We start from the raw sequence: 17,787 nt of genomic DNA, 5'->3' as shown, positions 1-17,787 counted from the left end.
CAGGAGGGGTGATGTTTTAGAGGGTAACCAGAATCTCTCGTGAGAAGGTGAAGAGAAAGGATGGAAGGGCCTTTCAGGCAAAGACAACAGTGTGTACGAAAGCACAGAAATCTAAAACAACATAGTGAGAGAGGGAGACTACCAGTGAAGCAGTATTGCTGGAGCGCAGAGTGTAAAGACAGCGGCCAGAGAGGAGGAGGATTGGGGACGCTCTTTTGATGAATAATATGCCAAGTTAAGGCATATCGATTTGATTCTGTAGAGAATTAGGGAGCTCTTAGAGAATTTTTAAGCATCAGGGTGCCATTATTTGGTTTTCATTTAGAAAGATGACTTCAGGGCTCAATGGGGGCAGGGAAAACAGAAAGTTATTGTAAAAGTATACATGAGAGATGCTGAAGGCCTGAATTAAGATATTGAGTTGAGCAATTCGTAATGCTGATATTCAACCATTTTTGACACACAGAAACAAATTTCATGTGGTTCAACCTCATAGCAGTGAGGATGGAAAAGAAAAGAAGGATTTGAGAAAGTTATATCCGGTAGAACTGATAGAATTCAACAGTAGGATGAAAGGAGAAAGGTTTTTTCCAAGAGAAGTTTTCCAGTTATCTCCAAAGAGATAATTCCAAGTTGTGACTTGGCACCAGGTGGGGTAGTTGTGCCATTCATCAAAATAAGAGACAATAGGACGAAGTACAGCTGACACTTCCTAACTGGCTTATCCCCAACTCACTCTCCCTTAATTTTTGAAGTCTTTACCCTTAATCCTTTGCTCTACTTCATGAGAATTCTTACCAATGGTTTAGATCTAGGCAAACTGTATTGTTTTAATTAGATTACACAAACAGAGACCTTTTTTGGCATCTGAATTTGGAACTCTCAGATAAATTCCTGTTACATGTGGTGGTCAGGCCAATGAAGCCCTGCTTAATCCATAATATATACCTTCAGTTCAGTAGAAATTAACAGATTTATATAACCAGACCACTAGTGGACACAAAAGTGAGTCCATGGGAAGATGCTTTCCAGCTTTCTAAATAACCAAATTGTGGAACCAAAACTATTCAAATGCTATAATATTAAATTGAGATTTGAGGGTTTTGAGGCTTTTCTGTGAATTTATCATAGATTTCCTTTTCCCTCATCTAACTGCCCACCTCCCCCTCCCCCCCCCCACCCAAAAAGAAGTTTTTGAGTATCCATTAAGCATCCGTTACCAATGTAGGTTCTTTGAAAAGACAAGAGAAATATGGCATGGTACCTTTCTAGGGGTGTGCGTGTGTGTAGAAAAAACAATTTGAAATGATATAGGATTACAACTTTATGGTCACATTATACCTTTAGGTTTACAATTCAGTACCAAATAGGCTGTTTTTTCCTTTATGTATCTTTCCTACAATTGAGAGTATACCGCTGCTAAGCAGCAATAGTTGCCAAGCAGCAAGCTTGATTCACATACTTTAATGATCAGAATACAAGCTGTGTTCTTTGTGAGAGCTCCAGATTAGAAGTATCAATTTAAATTATTTTTTAATTTAGCAAACGTTAAAGTGGAGTCAGTGATTCCTTTTGAGCAGCAGTTCTCAAAATATGTTCCATCAAATAATAACCCCAAGAAATGTTCCACAAAGCAAAAGGGTTGTATGGTCAGATTAGTTAAGGAAATAGTGCATTTGCTTTCCTCACCTTTGGAGTTCGTAGCACACATTTGTACTACCCTAAAGAAATCTCCTTAACTTTATTTAATCCACTGGTTCCTAACTCTTTGACAGTGGCTCTTTTTTTCAAGTGGCCTCTATTAACATTCCACTGGACATACTTTGGAAAAGGCTGCTCTGTAATAAGCTTTTAAAATAATTAAACACTAGGTACCCATTTATTACACTCCTATAGATCCTTAGCCAACTGTTGTGAGTTACAGCTCTCTCCTTGTGTTATTTTTGAACTTTGAAGATCCTACTCCTTATAAAGTCACCCTGAATTCTATCTTAGAGTCCAACCCTCCGAGGGTTTGCACTGACTCAGGGTTCCACACTGTGCTCATCATCTCGGCCATACACGGTGGATTCCTGCACTTACGGCAATAGGTACATGCACATCTTCCCTTGAAAGAGTGCCCTCGGCTAGGACTCCTGACCAGTGAGCTGGACTTTGTAACTGGAGATAGCAAAAACAGAAAGATGAATACAGTTTGCCTCCACACTAGGGATATGAATTCCCTCCTGTCAGAGTAGGCACTTTTCTTTACCCTTCAAGAATAAAACATTCTTCATCAGTTATCAAGCTAAAAACTTGTTTAAACAAACATATTTAGTCATTCACTCATTCATGCAGCAAACATTTAATTCAATCTAACACTGAGAAGTAGGCTTTGCCAATACAAAGTTGAGAAGAAAAGTTTTTGTTGGGTGCTTCAGTCGATACACCAGCTTGTAGTCTTATAAATGGATTATCTCGAATTCAAGCCTATCTCAAAACATTCCATTGTCATCAACATTATTATACAGTTTTCAACAAAGTCTTTACCTGGATTTGTCTCAATAATTAACAGCAAATTGACCATAAATGCTAAATACGTGAGATTGTTTGCATAGATAATTTGCCTTGGTTATTATGTATGTACCAAAATTTGGTTTTCCTTAAGAAAACTCCTTGAGAAATAGGATTGTGAAATAATACTTTCAAACTTAGTAAAGCATTATAAAATATCTCCACAATTTTTAGAGACTTTGCAGAGACATCTAGGATTTAAAAGGATTGCCCAGAGAAGTGTCTCACTATATGTTACTACAGTTTCCTTATTATCAATGAAAGAGTTTCAGAAAGCTTAAAGTCTCTGCGTTAATTTCAGATGAGTATTGGTTAAAATGATTTGTAATTTTCTGAACCTTCTCCATGAAGTAGTGCTATTTTCCGTTTTTTTAAGATATCTTGAAGTTAAAAATCCATTCAGAGAGCCTCCTCAAATCCCCTTCAGTGACTTCCCACACATGGCGCTGGGCAACTCAGCACATAGACTTCTGCATAGATCACACAGACCAGTCAAACAGCCTGGGTTTAAGGCTTGCCTTTTTACCACTTAATCACTGACCTTGGGCAAATTTCTTAACTTAATCTGAGCTTCAGTTTCTTCATCTATAAACTGGAGATAAGATCTAGCTAATGTGACTTTCTATGAGGATAAAAATGAGCTCATATCTCTAAGCTACCCAGTACAATCCAGTGTATAGTCGTTCCATAAAGGTAGCTATCAGTATTATTAATTCTTTTTTGTCATATGATGCAAGTACAAGGCTTCATTTGTCTTTCGTCTGCCATTCTATCAGGCAGAGCAACTCCATAGAGTACTATTTAATAAGCATTTATTGAAGCAGGAGAAAAGAGAGCAGGCATTTTAAAAGGAAATACTCAGATATCTGTTCTGGAAAGAACCCATGCTTAGACTTAGTGGGTCATGGGGCCATTCATTCCTGATGTACAGATTTCCTTCATTCATTCCTTGCCCTTCCTTCCACTACAGTGGACTTTTCAGGGTGAATCACAAATTAGAGGATGAAACGACAGTCCAGGAACCTTCCTTAGGTTGACTACATGTGTATGTATGAATCTCTGTGGTCTTTGTAACTCAGTAATCTCCTTTGTGATTTTTATAAAATGCCTTACTAATTTTAAGAATTTTATACCAGTTTCAAATAAACTGCCACTGAGTAAGCAGTATATTGGGTGGCTTCCTTTTTAATAGAAAAGGCTCTAAAAGATAGTTTCTCACTAGGAGTTGTTGGGAAAAGTCATTAGTCACTAGAACACAGCTACCGTAGAAACTCAGTACTTTGTCTCCGTTGATTTAGAATGTTTGATCACTAAACAAGTTTGGGCTCAAAACAAAGATACTGTCTATAAATAGTTTTCTTGAAAATTTATGCAAGATGGAAGCATGAAGGAAACCCTTTTTCAAGTACTTTAGCAAATTAATTTGAAAAATATTCCTAATTCAGTTAGTTTTGTACCTTTGAAGCTAACTTGCACAAGCTACTTAAAATATTCAGCACTTACTTCAAATTACTAAAAATGGTGAAAAGTAGCAAAGAAAATTACTTTAACAATATTCTATAATTGAGACTTTCCACTAAATCATATTTAATACAAAAGCTTTTAGGCAGCAAAACCCTGGGATGAGGGGCCAGCCCTGTGGCCAAGTGGTTAAGTTCACACACTCTACTTTGGCGGCCCAGGGTTTCACCGGTTTGGATCCTAGGTGTGGACATGGCACTGCTCAGCAAGCCACACTGAGGCAGCATCCCACATGCCACAACTAGAAGGACCCACAACTAAAATATACGGCTACGTACCGGGGGGATTGGGGGAGAAAAAGCGAAAAACAAAAACCCTGGGATGAAAACAAAAGTGGGTACTAGAAATAAATGTGACCATTTTTTTCATTTAACCTTTGCCATAGTCTTCTGTATGCTTTTCATGTAATAACTTTTTAATTATCACAAAAACCTGTGAGATGTAATTACACTTACATTATCCTAACATTATAAATAAAGTCACTGAGATGTGGAGAGGTTCAATAATTTGCTCAAAGTCAGGGTTGGCGCTGGCATTTACTCAATTTAGAGCCCACTGCCTCCTCTGCCATTGGAGGGGACAGAGCTGTGGGCATCATGAGAAATGAAGGAGACAGAGAATTTTAAGTTCTGCTCAAGTCCCTTTGTATATAAACCAGTTTTGTGAGATGCAACAAAGGGGTAAAAGCTAAAAAAAATTAAAAAGCTTTGCTCAGAGCATCTGAAGAGCAACTACGTGGTGCTAAAATAAAAATTTGAAAAGAAGAACTCTTTTTTACTATTCTAAGTTTTACTCTTTTGTTGATCCCATGGTAAGTCAACATTTGGGGCAATGGCACTTTTATTTCTTTCACTTTGGTAGCTTGTGGGACTCTCTGTTCCTTGATATGAACTGCAATGGTCTTTTTCATTTAGGGAATTTAAATTGTCATCTTTTGATGAATTTATTTAAAGCTAAAAGCTTTTTCACTTTGTTCTGTGAAGGAAAAAAATTATTCTTAAATGTAATGATTCATACAGGACACTGTCAGAAAACCACTCAACAATGAATTGACTGATTATAATGCAGTTTTTTACATTTGAAATTAATGTTTATAATTCTGTGGTATTTATTTATTGTAGGATGTAATTAAAACCATTGTACAGAGTGGTGGCATCAAGCATCTAGTTACCATGGCAACCAGTGAACATGTAATAATGCAGAATGAAGCCCTTGTTGCTTTGGCACTAATAGCAGCTTTAGAACTGGGTAAGTAACCTGGTGACAAACTTATTTTCTCCTATTTTTATCTGGCATGAAGGCAAGCACAGGAGTGGAATGGAAGTCAGACAGAACCTTGACTAGAAGTGTTTTGCCAGTGTGTGTCTGTACCTATATCTGAGTGTATGGAAAATGATTTTCAACAGATTGTCACCACAGCTCTCTCTTTTGGTTGTACTTTTGGTAACATTTTTAGGGCAGTGCTTTAAGGTTGGTTTGACTGTTACATGTTATCTCAATTACAGGCACTTAGAGAATACAGAAACGTTTTCAGCAGGGCTCATGGAGAAATGGAACAATGTTTACAACACAACAGCAGGTTTAGAGTTTGCTGCTTTTCCAGGGACCCAGACCTCCTCTTCCATCTCTGCTCTTGATGTGCTTCTCTCTATCACCATGGTTTCTACTGCTTTGTAGCGTTACCTTCAGTCTAAGTTAGCACCTTTTATATCACTCTTCTGTGTGTTTTACATTCACAATTCCCCAAAAGCAGAGTTTAAATAATTTGGTGAGTTTCTGTCTAGCATATAGCATTCCTGTTTGTCTGAATTCTTCATGAGAAGCTAGGTCATTGGCATCTAGCTTCCGGGTAGCAACCTTTGTCTCAGGAACCAATCTCCAATACAGTCAGCTGGGGACAATCAGAGTCACATGGCCCTTGCCTTACAAAGGAGGTCTGTAGACTCAGTGGGTATGTCCTGTCCAGTTCAAAGCCATTGGGGTAAATGCTGTTAACTGATCACCTCTTAATCCCCACTGATGATTTACATCCATAATTCTCACACTGGGACAAGTGGACCCACCAGCCTCTATCCCAGGAAGGAGAAACCAAAAGATAACCATAGTGTATCTTCCTCCAGGGTCACATTTACTGAGATTTGGGGTATGAGAGATTTCAACATTTGTCCTCTGAAAGGGTTGTGAATTTTAAAACCATTTATAATTTTTTAAAAATCATACATATAAGTAGGTTGTAACATTTTCTTGAATTTTCAAGATAAACAACCTCAAGAAAATGTATGCTTACTCTCAGTGACTTCGGGCTATAGTTAGAGATGCTGTGGAGGGTAATTCGAGTCCTACCTAGCCTGTGATTTCCCACATGGTTTGGGTAGATTATGTGAGTCAATCCAGAAGTCCAGACACCTTCAAGACCAGCTGGGGTAAGTGGGGTGACATTAATATGAAACTGGGTTCATGACCTGATTTAAAATATCTTGAAGTGATGGAACAATTTCAGAATATCTTTGACCTCCCAGCATGGGGTGAATCTGGTTTTGTGCCAGTATCTTCCAAACAAGCTGTAATTTTGCCAGCCTTTTCCTGAGTCTAGTCACCTTACCATAGAACCATATAAAATGACAATACATACTTTTTTTTTATTGTTAATCTAGTGTTTCCCAGCTTCCTTTAGTTTAAGATATAAAAATAAGCCCATGCTATCTTTTTAATATACAACACACTTTGAAAACAGTATTTTTCCAGTCTTGTTTCCTTATAGGCTATTTGATATTATGAAGGAATTATCATTATAAATTGTTTGTATGACAATAGTATTAAAGCAACATTTTTAAGAGTTCTTATCATTTTTTTAAGATAATTGTAGATTCACATGCAGTTGTAAAAAATAATACACAGAGGTCTCTTGTATTCTTTTCCCAGTTTCTCCCAATGGTAACATTTTGACAAACTATAAATAGTATAGTATTTCAGCCTTTGATATAATTTATCTGTCTTCTTCAGATTTCCCCAGTTTTGCTTGTACTCATTTGTGTGTGTGTAAAGTTCTGTATAGTTTTATCACGTGTAAGTTTGTGTATTGACCACCACAATCAAGATACTGGACAGTGCTGCCACCAGGGATCCCTCGGTTTATCACCACATTCACCTGCTTCCTACCCCTACTTCCTGCCCGGCTTCTAATCCCTGAGAACCACTAATCTGCCCTTCATCTCTAAAAGTTTCTCATTTCAAAAATGTTATAGAAATGGAATCATATAGTATGTGTGTGACCTTTTGGGATTGGCTTCTTTTGCTCAGCATAATTTCCTAAAGAGTCATCTAGTTTGTTTTGTGTACCAATAGTTCATTCCTTTTTATTGCTGAACAATATTCCATGGTATGTAAGTACTATAATTTGTTTAACCATTCACCTGTTGAAGGACGTCTTGGCTGATTCCAGTTTGAGCTTTAAAAAATAAAGCTGCTATGAACATTCATGTATAGGTTTTTATGTGAACATAAATATTCATTTCTCTGGATAAATGCCTAGGAGTACAATTGCTATGTTGTATGGTAACTGCATGTTTAATTTTTTGAAAAACTGTCAAACTGTTTTCCAGAGTGGCTATACCATGTTACATTCCCACCAGCACTGTATAAGTGATCTAGTTGTCTGTGCACCCTCACCAACATTTGGTGTTGTCACTGTTTTTTATTTTAGCCATTCGGATAGCTGTGTAGTAGTATCATTGTGGTTTACTTTCCATTTTTCTAATGGTATTGATATTGAATATCTTTTCATGTGCTGATTTCCCATCTGTATATATTCTTAGGTGAAATGCCTATTTATATCATTTGCTCATTTTCTAACTTTTTTTAACTATTGAGTTTTTGAGAATTCTTTATATTTTCTAAAAGTTTTATAGTTTTACATTTTACGCTTAAGTCTGTCATCCATTTTGGGTTAATATCTGTGTCCAATCAGGGTACCCTTTTTGTCTATGGATGTCTAATTGCCAGCAGCATTTGGTAAAGAAGCTATCTTTCCTCCACTGAATTGATTTTGTACCTTTGTCAAAAATCAGTTGAGCATATTTATGTAGGTCTATTTCTGGGATCCTCTTTTCAATTTCTTTGATCTATATGTCTGTCTCTCCACCAATGTCACACTGTCTTGATTACTGTAGCTGTATCGTGAGCCTTAATATCAGGTAGAGGAATTCCTCCCACTTTATTCTTCTTTATCAAGATTGTCTACCTCTTCTAGGGCCTGTGGCTTTCCACATAAATTTTAGTATAAGCTTATATTTTTTTCTATTAAAAAATCCTGCTGGGCTGGTCCAGTGGCACAGCAGTTAGGTTCTCACGTTCCGCTTTGGCAGCCCAGGTTTCACTGGTTCGGGTCCCAGGTGCAGACATGGCAGCACTTTGGCAAGCCATGCTGTGGTAGACATCCCACGTATAAAGTAGAGGAAGATGGGCACGGATGTTGGCTCGGGGCCAGTTTCCTCAGCAAAGGGAGGAGGATTGGCAGCAGATGTTAACTCAGGGCTAAGCTTCCACAAAAAAAAAATCCTCCTGAGATTTTGATAGGAATTGCATTAGGAGACCTTATCTCTTAAAGATACATACTGAAATACATATGGAGGAAATTGTGATTTATAGGATTTTCTCCAAAATAATTTGATGGGTGAGAGTAGGTGAATGAGACTAAAGATAGATGAAACAAGATTGGCCATAATAATTTTTGAAGAGAGTGACAGTACCTAGTATATCATTATGCCATCTTTTTTGCTTTTATACGTTTAACATTTTCCATAATAATGGTTTTTAATTGCCTCATATTAAAAGGAATGTTTCAATATTGAATTTTAAACCTAGATTCCTGAAATGTCTGCTGAAATTTAGCTATGTCTACTCTTTTAACTAGGTCTGGACTTAGTATTATATATCTAGGTCATTATTATTTATCAGTCTTTTTGGAAGGGACATGGTCATTTTCACAAGAAAGAAACAGTGTTTAGCCAGATTGTACCAGGTTCATCCACAGTGGATATAACTGATACTTTGTTTCATATTCTAGGCACTGCTGAGAAAGATCTAGAAAGTGCTAAACTTGTACAGATTTTACACAAACTGCTAGCAGATGAGAGAAGTGCTCCTGAAATCAAATATAATTCCATGGTCCTGATCTGTGCTCTTATGGGATCTGGTAAGTATTTTTTCCATCATTTGATGTCCATGGTTGACATTAAACCGTATGGTTGACATTAAATATTAAATATAAAATAATAGTAAATGGTGGCTTTGGGTGTAAAAAGCACTAGAAATTAGTTTATGGACAATACAGGGTTACTTTTACATTAAAAATATTCTCCAAAGATTCTTATTATAAGTATTATATAGCAAATATAGGCAAAATCACTGTTAAAAAATTAATACCTAGAAGTTTAATTAACCCTAAAATTTTATTTTATATAAAGAACAAGTTCTGATTTTGTATGCCATGATATTAACTAAAGAATTGATTCAAAAAATCATTGGCATATCTTGGTATATGTTCCATGGACACTTGCAAAGAATACTAATTCTGCTATTATTGAGTGGAATGTTCTTTAAATGTCAATTAGATCTTTTTGTTTGGTACTGGTAGTGGTAGTTTTCTTGCTGATTTTATGACTAATTGTTCTGTCAATTGTTTAGAGAAGGGTGTTGAAGTCTCCAACTATAATTGTGGATTTGTCTAAATCTCCTTTCAGTTCTATCAGTTTTTGCTTCACATATTTTGCAGCTCTGTTGGTGAGTACACACACCTTTAGGATTGCTGTGCCTTCCTGGTTGATTGACCTTTCTGTCATTATGTAATGTTCTTCTCTGTCTCTGGTAATTCTTTTGCTCTGAAGTCTACTTTATCTGATATTAATATATCTATCTACTCCAACTTTCTTTTGAATAATATTCACATGATCTTTTTTCACCTTTTTAGTTTCAATCTGCTATACTGTTAGATTTGAAGTGTAAACAGCATATCATTGGGTCATGTTTTTTTAATCTACTGTCAGTTTCTTTTAATTAGGGTATTTTAGGCCATTTATATTAAATGTAATAACTGATGTGTTATGGCTTAAGTCTGCAGTTTTATTTTTTGTTTTCTGTTTGTTTCTTGTTTCTGTTTTCTTTTTGCTGACTTTCTGTGGATTGCTTGAAGATTTTTTTTTATTCCAATTACTCTCCCTCACTTATAATATAATTGTCTCAAATGTTTCCTCTGTATACATTTAGAGCCACATTAGACAGTGTTATAAGTTTTGTTTTCCACCATCAAACATAATTCAGAAAACTCTCAAGAGAGAAGGAAAGTCTATTGCTTTTATCTACATCTTTGCTGTCTGTTGTTCTTCCTTCCTGATGTTCCAAGATTCTTTTTTTAAAAAATTTCCTTTCTGTGTTTTGGAACAGTTTGTGAAGGATTGATATTAATTCTTTAAATGTTTGGTAGAATTCACCAGTGAATCCATCTGGTCCTGGACTTTGTGTTTGTTGTCGGGGTGGCCACAGAGGGAGCAGGGTTTGACTATTGACTCAATCTCCTTACTAGTAATCAGTCTGTTCAGATTTTCTATTTCTTCATGATTCAGTCTTGGTAAGTTGTATGTTTCTAGGAATTTATCCATTTCTTCTATGTTGTCCAATTTTTTGGCATACACTTTTTCATAGTTGGGTCTCTTATGATCCTTTTTTGTCTGTGGTATCAGTTGCAACATCTCCTTTCATTTCTGATTTTATTTATTTGAGTCCTCTCTCTTTTTTTCTTGGTGAATCTAGCTAAAGGGTTGTTAATTTTGTTTATCTTGTCAGCAAACCAGCTCTTAGTTTCATTGATCTTTTTTATTGGTTTTTTAGTTTCTATTTCATTTATTTCCACTTTCCTTACTTCTGATAACTGTGGGCTTCATTTGTTCTTCTTTTTCTAGCTCCTTGAAATGTAAAATTAGGTTATTTGAGATCTTTCTTGTTTCTTGATGTTGAGATTTATCACTGTTAACTTCCTTCTTAGAACTACTTTTGCTGCATCTCATAAGTTTTGGTATGTTGTATTTCCATTTTCATTTGTCTCAAGAAATTTTTTGATTTCTCTTTTGATTGCATCTTTGACCCATTAGCTTTTCAGTAGCATGTTTTTTAATTTCCACATATTTGTGAATTTTCCAGTTTTCTTCTTGTAATTGATTTCTAGTTTCATACCATTGTGGTCAGAAAAGATGCTTGATATGGTCTCATTCATCTTAAATGTATTAAGACTTCTTTTGTGGTCTAACATATGATCTGTCCTGGAGTGTGCTTGAGAAGAAGGTGTATCCTGATGGTTTTGGATGGAATGTTGGGTATATGTCTGTTAAGTCCATCTGGTCTAATGTGTCATTTAAGGCCAATGTTTTCTTGTTGATTTTTCTATCTGGATGATCTATCCATTGATGAAAGTGGAGAATTAAAGTCTCCTACTAATAGGTGCTCCTATCTTGTGTGCATAAATATTTACACAGAAGATAGACTTCTTGTTGGATTGACCCCTTTATCATTGTATAAGACCTTTTGTGCCTTTTACTACCATCTTTGTCTTAAAGTCTATTTTATCTAATATACATATAGTTATCCTTGCATTCTTTTGGTTTCCATTTGTGTGTAATATCTTTTGCCATCCCTTCATTTATAGTCTGTGTATCCTTACATCCGAAGTGAATCTCTTGTAGGCAGCATATAGATGGGTCTTGTTTTTTTTATCCATTCAGCCAATCTGTGTCTTTTGATTGGAGAATTTAGTCCATTTACATTTAAAATAATTTTTGATAGGTATGTACTTATTGCCATTTTGTTAATTGTTTTCTGGCTGTTTTATAATTCCTTTGTTCCCTCTCTTGCTCTCTTCCTTTGTGCATTGATGATTTTCTGTAGTGGTATGCTTATATTCCTTTCTCTTTATTTTTTGTGTAGGTTTTTGTTTTGTGATTACCATGAGGCTTACATAAAAAATACTTATGTTTATAACAATCTCTTTTAAGTTGCTGATAAATGTTAAGTTTAAATGCATTCTAAAGCTCTACATTTACACCCCCCCCCATGTTTTATGTTTTGTTTTGTTTTAATTTTGTTTTTTGTTGTTGTTTTCTGAGGAAGATTCACCGTTAGCTAACTCTGTGCCAGTCTTCCTCTATTTTGTATGTGGGTTGCCGCCACAGCATGGCTGCCAATGAATAGTGTAAGTCTATGCCCAGGAACTGAACCCAGGCCACTGAAGCGAAGCGCACCAAACTTGACCACTAGGCCATGGGGCAGCCCCTGTTTTATGTTTTTGGTGTCACAATTTACATCTTTTTATCTTATGTGTTCATTAACAAATTATTGTAGTTATTTTCACTACTTTTGTCTTTCAACCTTCTTACTAGCTTTATAAGTGATTAACCCACCACCTTTACATTATATTATTCTAAATTTTGCTATATATTTAGCTTTACCAGTGAGATTTATACTTTCATATGTTTTCCTGTTACTTATTAGCACCTTCATTTCAGCATAAAGAAGTGCCTATAATCTTTCTTGTGAGACCAGTCTAGGGGTGATGAACTCCTTTAGTTTTTGTTTGTACAGAAAATTCTTTATCTCTCCATTGTGTCTGAAAGACAACTTTGCTAGATAGAGTATTCTTGGTTGGCAGTTTTTTCTTTCAGCACTTTGAATATATCGCACCACTCCCTTCTAGCCTGCCATGTTTCTGCTGGTAGTCTTATGAGGGTTTTCCTTTGTACCTAATTTGTTTTTCTCTTGCTGCTTTTAAGATTCTCTCATCTTTAACTTTTGACACTTTAATTATAATGTGTCTTGGTGTAGGGTCTCTTTGGGTTCATCTTATTTGGAAATCTTTGGGCTTCCTAGATCTAGATGTCTCTTCCCTTTCCCAGATTAGGGATGTTTTCTGCTCCTTTCTCTCTCTTGGATCCTTCTGGGACACACATAAAATGAATGTTGGTCCACTTGATGTTGTCCCAAAAGACCCTTAAGCTATCTTCTCTCTCTTCGTTCTTTTTGGCACTCTGATTGGGTGAGTTCCACTGCCCTTTCTTCAAGTTCATTGATCCTGTCTTCTGCTTCATCTAGTCTGCTGTTGAGCCCCTCTATTGTATTTTTCAGTTCAATTCTACAGTTTTGTGACTTCTATTTGATACTTTCTTATATTTTCTATCTCTGTGGAAATTCTCACTTTGTTCATCCATTCTTCCAAGCTCAGTGAGCATCTTTATGACCATCATTTTGAACTCTTTATCAGGTAAATCACTTATCTCCATTTTATTGAGGCCTTTTTCTGAGGTTTGATCTTGTTCTTACTCTTAGAACATGTTCCTTTGTTTCTTCATTTTTCTTGACTCTGTTAGTTTCTATGCATTAGAGGAAGCAGCCAGCTCTCCCAGTCTTGAAGTAGTGGCCTTGTGTAGGAGATGAACCTTATCATTTAACCCTGCCATAGCTCCTGGTTGTCTCACAAACCTTTCTGATCATCCAAGCAGTCTTATTTTATTTTTAATGGCTCCCAGTAATTGAGGGTGTGCCAAGACCTGTCAGTGTCCCAAAGAGGTGATCTCAGTCAGCACCTAGAATCAGGCTGATTGGAAGCCAGACCCTCAGCCTGCAGCTTTTAAAGTGTGCAAATATACCTCTTTCAGCAAATAGACCTCTTTCAGGGGAAGACAGGGAGTTGGGCATTTCTGTCTTCTCCCTCTGAGCTGAGCCCTAAACTGTTTCTTTCTTTGCTACCATCCCTTTGAACCTGTGAACATGAGCCTTGCTGGCCACAAGAGCCAGGCTATTAAGGGGTGTGTCCTCTGGGCCCCAGACTTGTACAGTAGCACCTGTACAAGTTTCTCAGAGACACCATCAACCTGGGGCAGGGCAGAGGGAGAGAAGGAAGATGGCACCCACTGTCCTCCCTGGTCTCTGGAGAGGATTACAATTAGCCCCTAGATGTGTGTTTTATTAGAAGCCCACCACTCAGGCCACAGCTATGAAGATAAGCTAATAGGCCTCTTTCACAAGACTTGGCACCTCAGTCTGTTGCCTCTCTGCTGTGCCTTGGGGGTGGTAGCCAGTAAAGAGATCTTTTTCCATTTGTTAGAGTCCTGTAGGACCTGCAGGCATAAGCCCTGCTGGCCACCAGAGCCAGGTGATCTAGAGATGTCCCCTGGGCAGCACCACATGAGCATCCTTTCTGGGGGATACTGGAGACCTAAAGGGAGTCAGGGAGAGCACACAGATGGCGTCTGCTGGCCTTCGCCTTTGAAGACTGTTTCAGCAGCCCCCTAGATGTGTGTTAAATTAGATGTCTGCCCCTCAGGCCGATGCTTTAAGATAAGCAGATAAGCCTCTTTCACAGAAATTCTAGGTACTTTTCAGTTGGCTGCCTCTTTGCTGAGACCTGGAATTAGTGAGTCCACGTACATGAACCCTTTCAAAGCTGTTTCTCAATTCACCATAGCCTTAGGGGTCTCGTGGACGCAAGCCCCATTGGCTTTCAAAGCTAGATATCTTGGGGGCTTGTCTCTCAGGTGCAAGTCTTAAAAGTTGGGGTACCAGGTGTGGGATTCAAACACCTCACTCCTTAGGAAGAAGCTCAGGGTTGTGAGTTCCTCCTGATTGTGGTTGCCAAGCTGGTGGTGGGGTTTATGGCGAGATTGTGTCTCAGCCTCTCCTATTTGCTTCAGTGTGGGTTTTTTTCTCATAAGCCCGATGTGTAGGAGTTGCTCAGCTAGTTTCGGGGCTTTTTTCAGAGGAAATTGTTCCATATGTAGCTGTAGATTCAGTGTGTCTGTGGGAGGAGGTAAGTTCAGGAACCTCCTACGTCACCTTCTTGAACCAAAACCCGTTCTTCTCTTTCAAGATTGTTTTGGATATTCAGAGTTCCTTGAGATACCATGTGAATTTTAGCATGGATTTTTCTGTTTCTACTAAAAACACTGATTCTAGTTTTATACTTCAGTCTTATCAAAATGAACACATCAGTTTGAGGAATGCTGATTGCATAAACTCATGTTTCAGACCTCAGTCTTCCCATATAGCAGTTCCCAGAGTCTTAAGAGGAGTCCTGTATTTTCCTGTAATTGAGGTTACAATAGAGAAAAAAAAGCCAGAAAGAGGAAGATAGGAAATATAAAAGGGAGTCTAGTGTCACAGAAATTTATTAAAAGATTGTTGAAACCTTTTCATCTGCCACAAAATTAATTTGAAACACATCTAAGATTTTTCTGTAAGTCATTGGACTTCATATTTGACCTGATGATAGGGTTAGTGGTCTATAACTGAACCTTGAGATCATAGAATGAGCTGTGTTTAATTATAACTCATTACCCTAATCAACCTTAGACTGTAGAACTTAGCATCTGATTTATCTTTATATAAATGTGACAAGTAAAGGATCTTTGATTTTTTTTATTATAACACATCCCTAAAGAAGACATTTCTAGGCTACTCCTATGTCTTTTTCCTGAATTGTTCCTAATTTTAAATCTCATGCAAATAAACATTTTGGGGGTATGTTTCGGATGGATTTTACAGTAAGATTAGAACAACCTAACAGAAGCATATCTGTTACCTTGTTTTTGTCTTCCAGAATCTCTACACAAGGAAGTACAGGATTTGGCCTTTCTAGATGTCATATCCAAACTTCGCAGTCATGAGAACAAAAGTGTCGCCCAGCAGGCCTCTCTCACAGAGCAGAGACTTACTGTGGAAAGCTGAGAGTGGCCTCTCCCCGGTACATGGCATCATCCCATCGCTCACTGCCCCTTTGTCCTCCATCCCACTGCCTCTTCTGCTTCATTCTCTACCATGTCACTGTGCATGCGTGTAATGTTCCAATACCAATTGAAGAACTGCTGTAGGTACCTGCCCAATAAGATTTCTAAACCCATAGTTAGTGTGAACATGAATTTGTCAAAAACAAGTCTCCACCCATAACTGTTCTCTTGTATTCCCATTGCTTGAGCTACATTAAGTAGAATGTGCATGTTGTAGTCCTATGATGATGTAAACTGGGTACTACATAATGACTTGCTCCTCACACTTGGTAAACTACATAATAATGTACTGGTAAATTAGAAACAAACAAGAATGCAGCAGGATCTGTCTAGGTTATTAAAGATGGAATTGAATAGTAAAAACAGCTCCATTTTTTGGTGCTTGGGAAGCACAGTGACCAAAAAACTGTATGGCTGCTCCTTCATTAGTCTTACCTACTAATGTCAAACCCATGGTACCTAAAATTAAATAAAGTCCAATGCTCTCACTCTTTACTTTATGGTTTCTCCTTCTTCCTAACTGTGTAGATCCTTGAAACTGCCACAAACTTGGCAAGACTTCCTGAGGTTTTTGATTTCCTATTTAATTGGCTGTCATCAGTATTCTGATGTTGAAAACGTTTATAGTTTTCAGCTTGAAACTAAAGGATTGAAGGATCTCTATTACACTAGTGCATCTTGTTTTTTGCCTGTATTTTAGATTCTGATATATGTACAATTTCACCTGAGCACTTCTTCCATCAATTAATCAGCATTGTCCAACATTTGTCTTTAAAAGTTACTTAGCATTTGTTTTCAACTGAGGAAATTGAGTATAGCTCAGTGGAGAATGGATTTTTTTTACTGTTTTTCATCATTCAGCTTGAAAGCAAGAAGTTTCATCTGTCATAGTCCTTTTGAATCTTATATTAGAACTAGCAGGACGTAGGAAAAAAGATTAAGAAATAAGTTTGTCTAGACTAAAGAAAGGAAGCAAGTTATAGAATCCATAGTCATCAGTCCAGTTCCTCCTGCAGATGGCCTCCTGCCAACAGCTTTTAGAGTCTCCCGCCTGCACTGCACTCAGAGCTGCAGTAGATCTCAAAGGCTATCAGAAAAGGGGACAGCTCCAAGACTCAAGAGATGAGAAGACCCCCTTGGCGAAATATAGTGTACTTTTCACTGCCACTACCACCTCCAAATGGGTTTTTAGAGCTTTAAAACACAATCTTTGTAAATTAATCAAAACATCTCTGGCATACCTGCCTTCTCCCCGTGCCCAAGTTTGACAAACACCAGCTGAAGGTGAGATGGGCTCCAAGCTGGAAGGACTGCAGGACAGTAGAATGGGCTGCCAGGGTGACAGAAGCTCTTTCCTCTCCAACATGAGATACTGAACATTCTATAGGGTGATCGAAGTTGGACTTTGAAACAGCTGTAATTCAAGAAATTAACACCCCAGTGGAGGTAAAGAACCTCTGATGTCCAAGACAGGGACCATTCTTGTGCGTGTTTATGCTATACTTCCTGTAAGAATGAGCTTGTTTATTGTCTTCTCCTGGGCTGGACAGTGGACTATATTTTATTATAGGTTTTGAAAGACACCTGTAATGTTGTGTAATAGGCTGTCCATATTAATAACTAAATAAATAGTATATGAAACTGTAATGGCATCATTTGGTGGTTTGTATATTTTACTTCTGTTCTTCCAGCTCCTGGAACAGTACTGCCCATTGTTGGTGCTCAATAAGTATTTGTTGAATGAATTCCTACTTCCATGAAACTTCTAGACTGCCTGAACTAATTCTAGATAGATTGATAGAAAAATTGAGATTTAGATATTTGTCTGACTTCAGATTTTTTTTTTTTTTTTTTTTTTTTTGATAGTGGGATCTGTCCCTAGAACAGA

General features: G+C 37.3%; 1 protein-coding gene across 16 annotated transcripts in view; it reads left to right on the top strand.

Annotated features, from left to right (window-relative positions):
- Nucleotides 1-17,546, top strand: part of RAP1GDS1 (Rap1 GTPase-GDP dissociation stimulator 1) — a 147,871-nt gene extending 130,325 nt beyond the window's left edge. For all 16 annotated transcript variants that reach the window (XM_070614220.1, XM_070614227.1, XM_070614217.1 and 13 more), the window contains 3 exons: nucleotides 5,196-5,322; nucleotides 9,140-9,268; nucleotides 15,713-17,546. In XM_070614220.1, coding sequence (XP_070470321.1) covers nucleotides 5,196-5,322; nucleotides 9,140-9,268; nucleotides 15,713-15,840 — 384 coding nt within the window. In that variant the 3' untranslated portion in view covers nucleotides 15,841-17,546. The remainder of the gene's footprint in view (nucleotides 1-5,195; nucleotides 5,323-9,139; nucleotides 9,269-15,712) is intronic.
- The last annotated feature ends 241 nt before the right edge of the window (nucleotides 17,547-17,787 follow it).

This window comes from Equus przewalskii, chromosome 3 (assembly GCF_037783145.1).
Source record: "Equus przewalskii isolate Varuska chromosome 3, EquPr2, whole genome shotgun sequence".
Classification (NCBI taxonomy): domain Eukaryota; kingdom Metazoa; phylum Chordata; class Mammalia; order Perissodactyla; family Equidae; genus Equus; species Equus przewalskii.
Note: the sequence above shows the minus strand (reverse complement) of the source record. Positions and strands in the feature narration are given on the sequence as shown.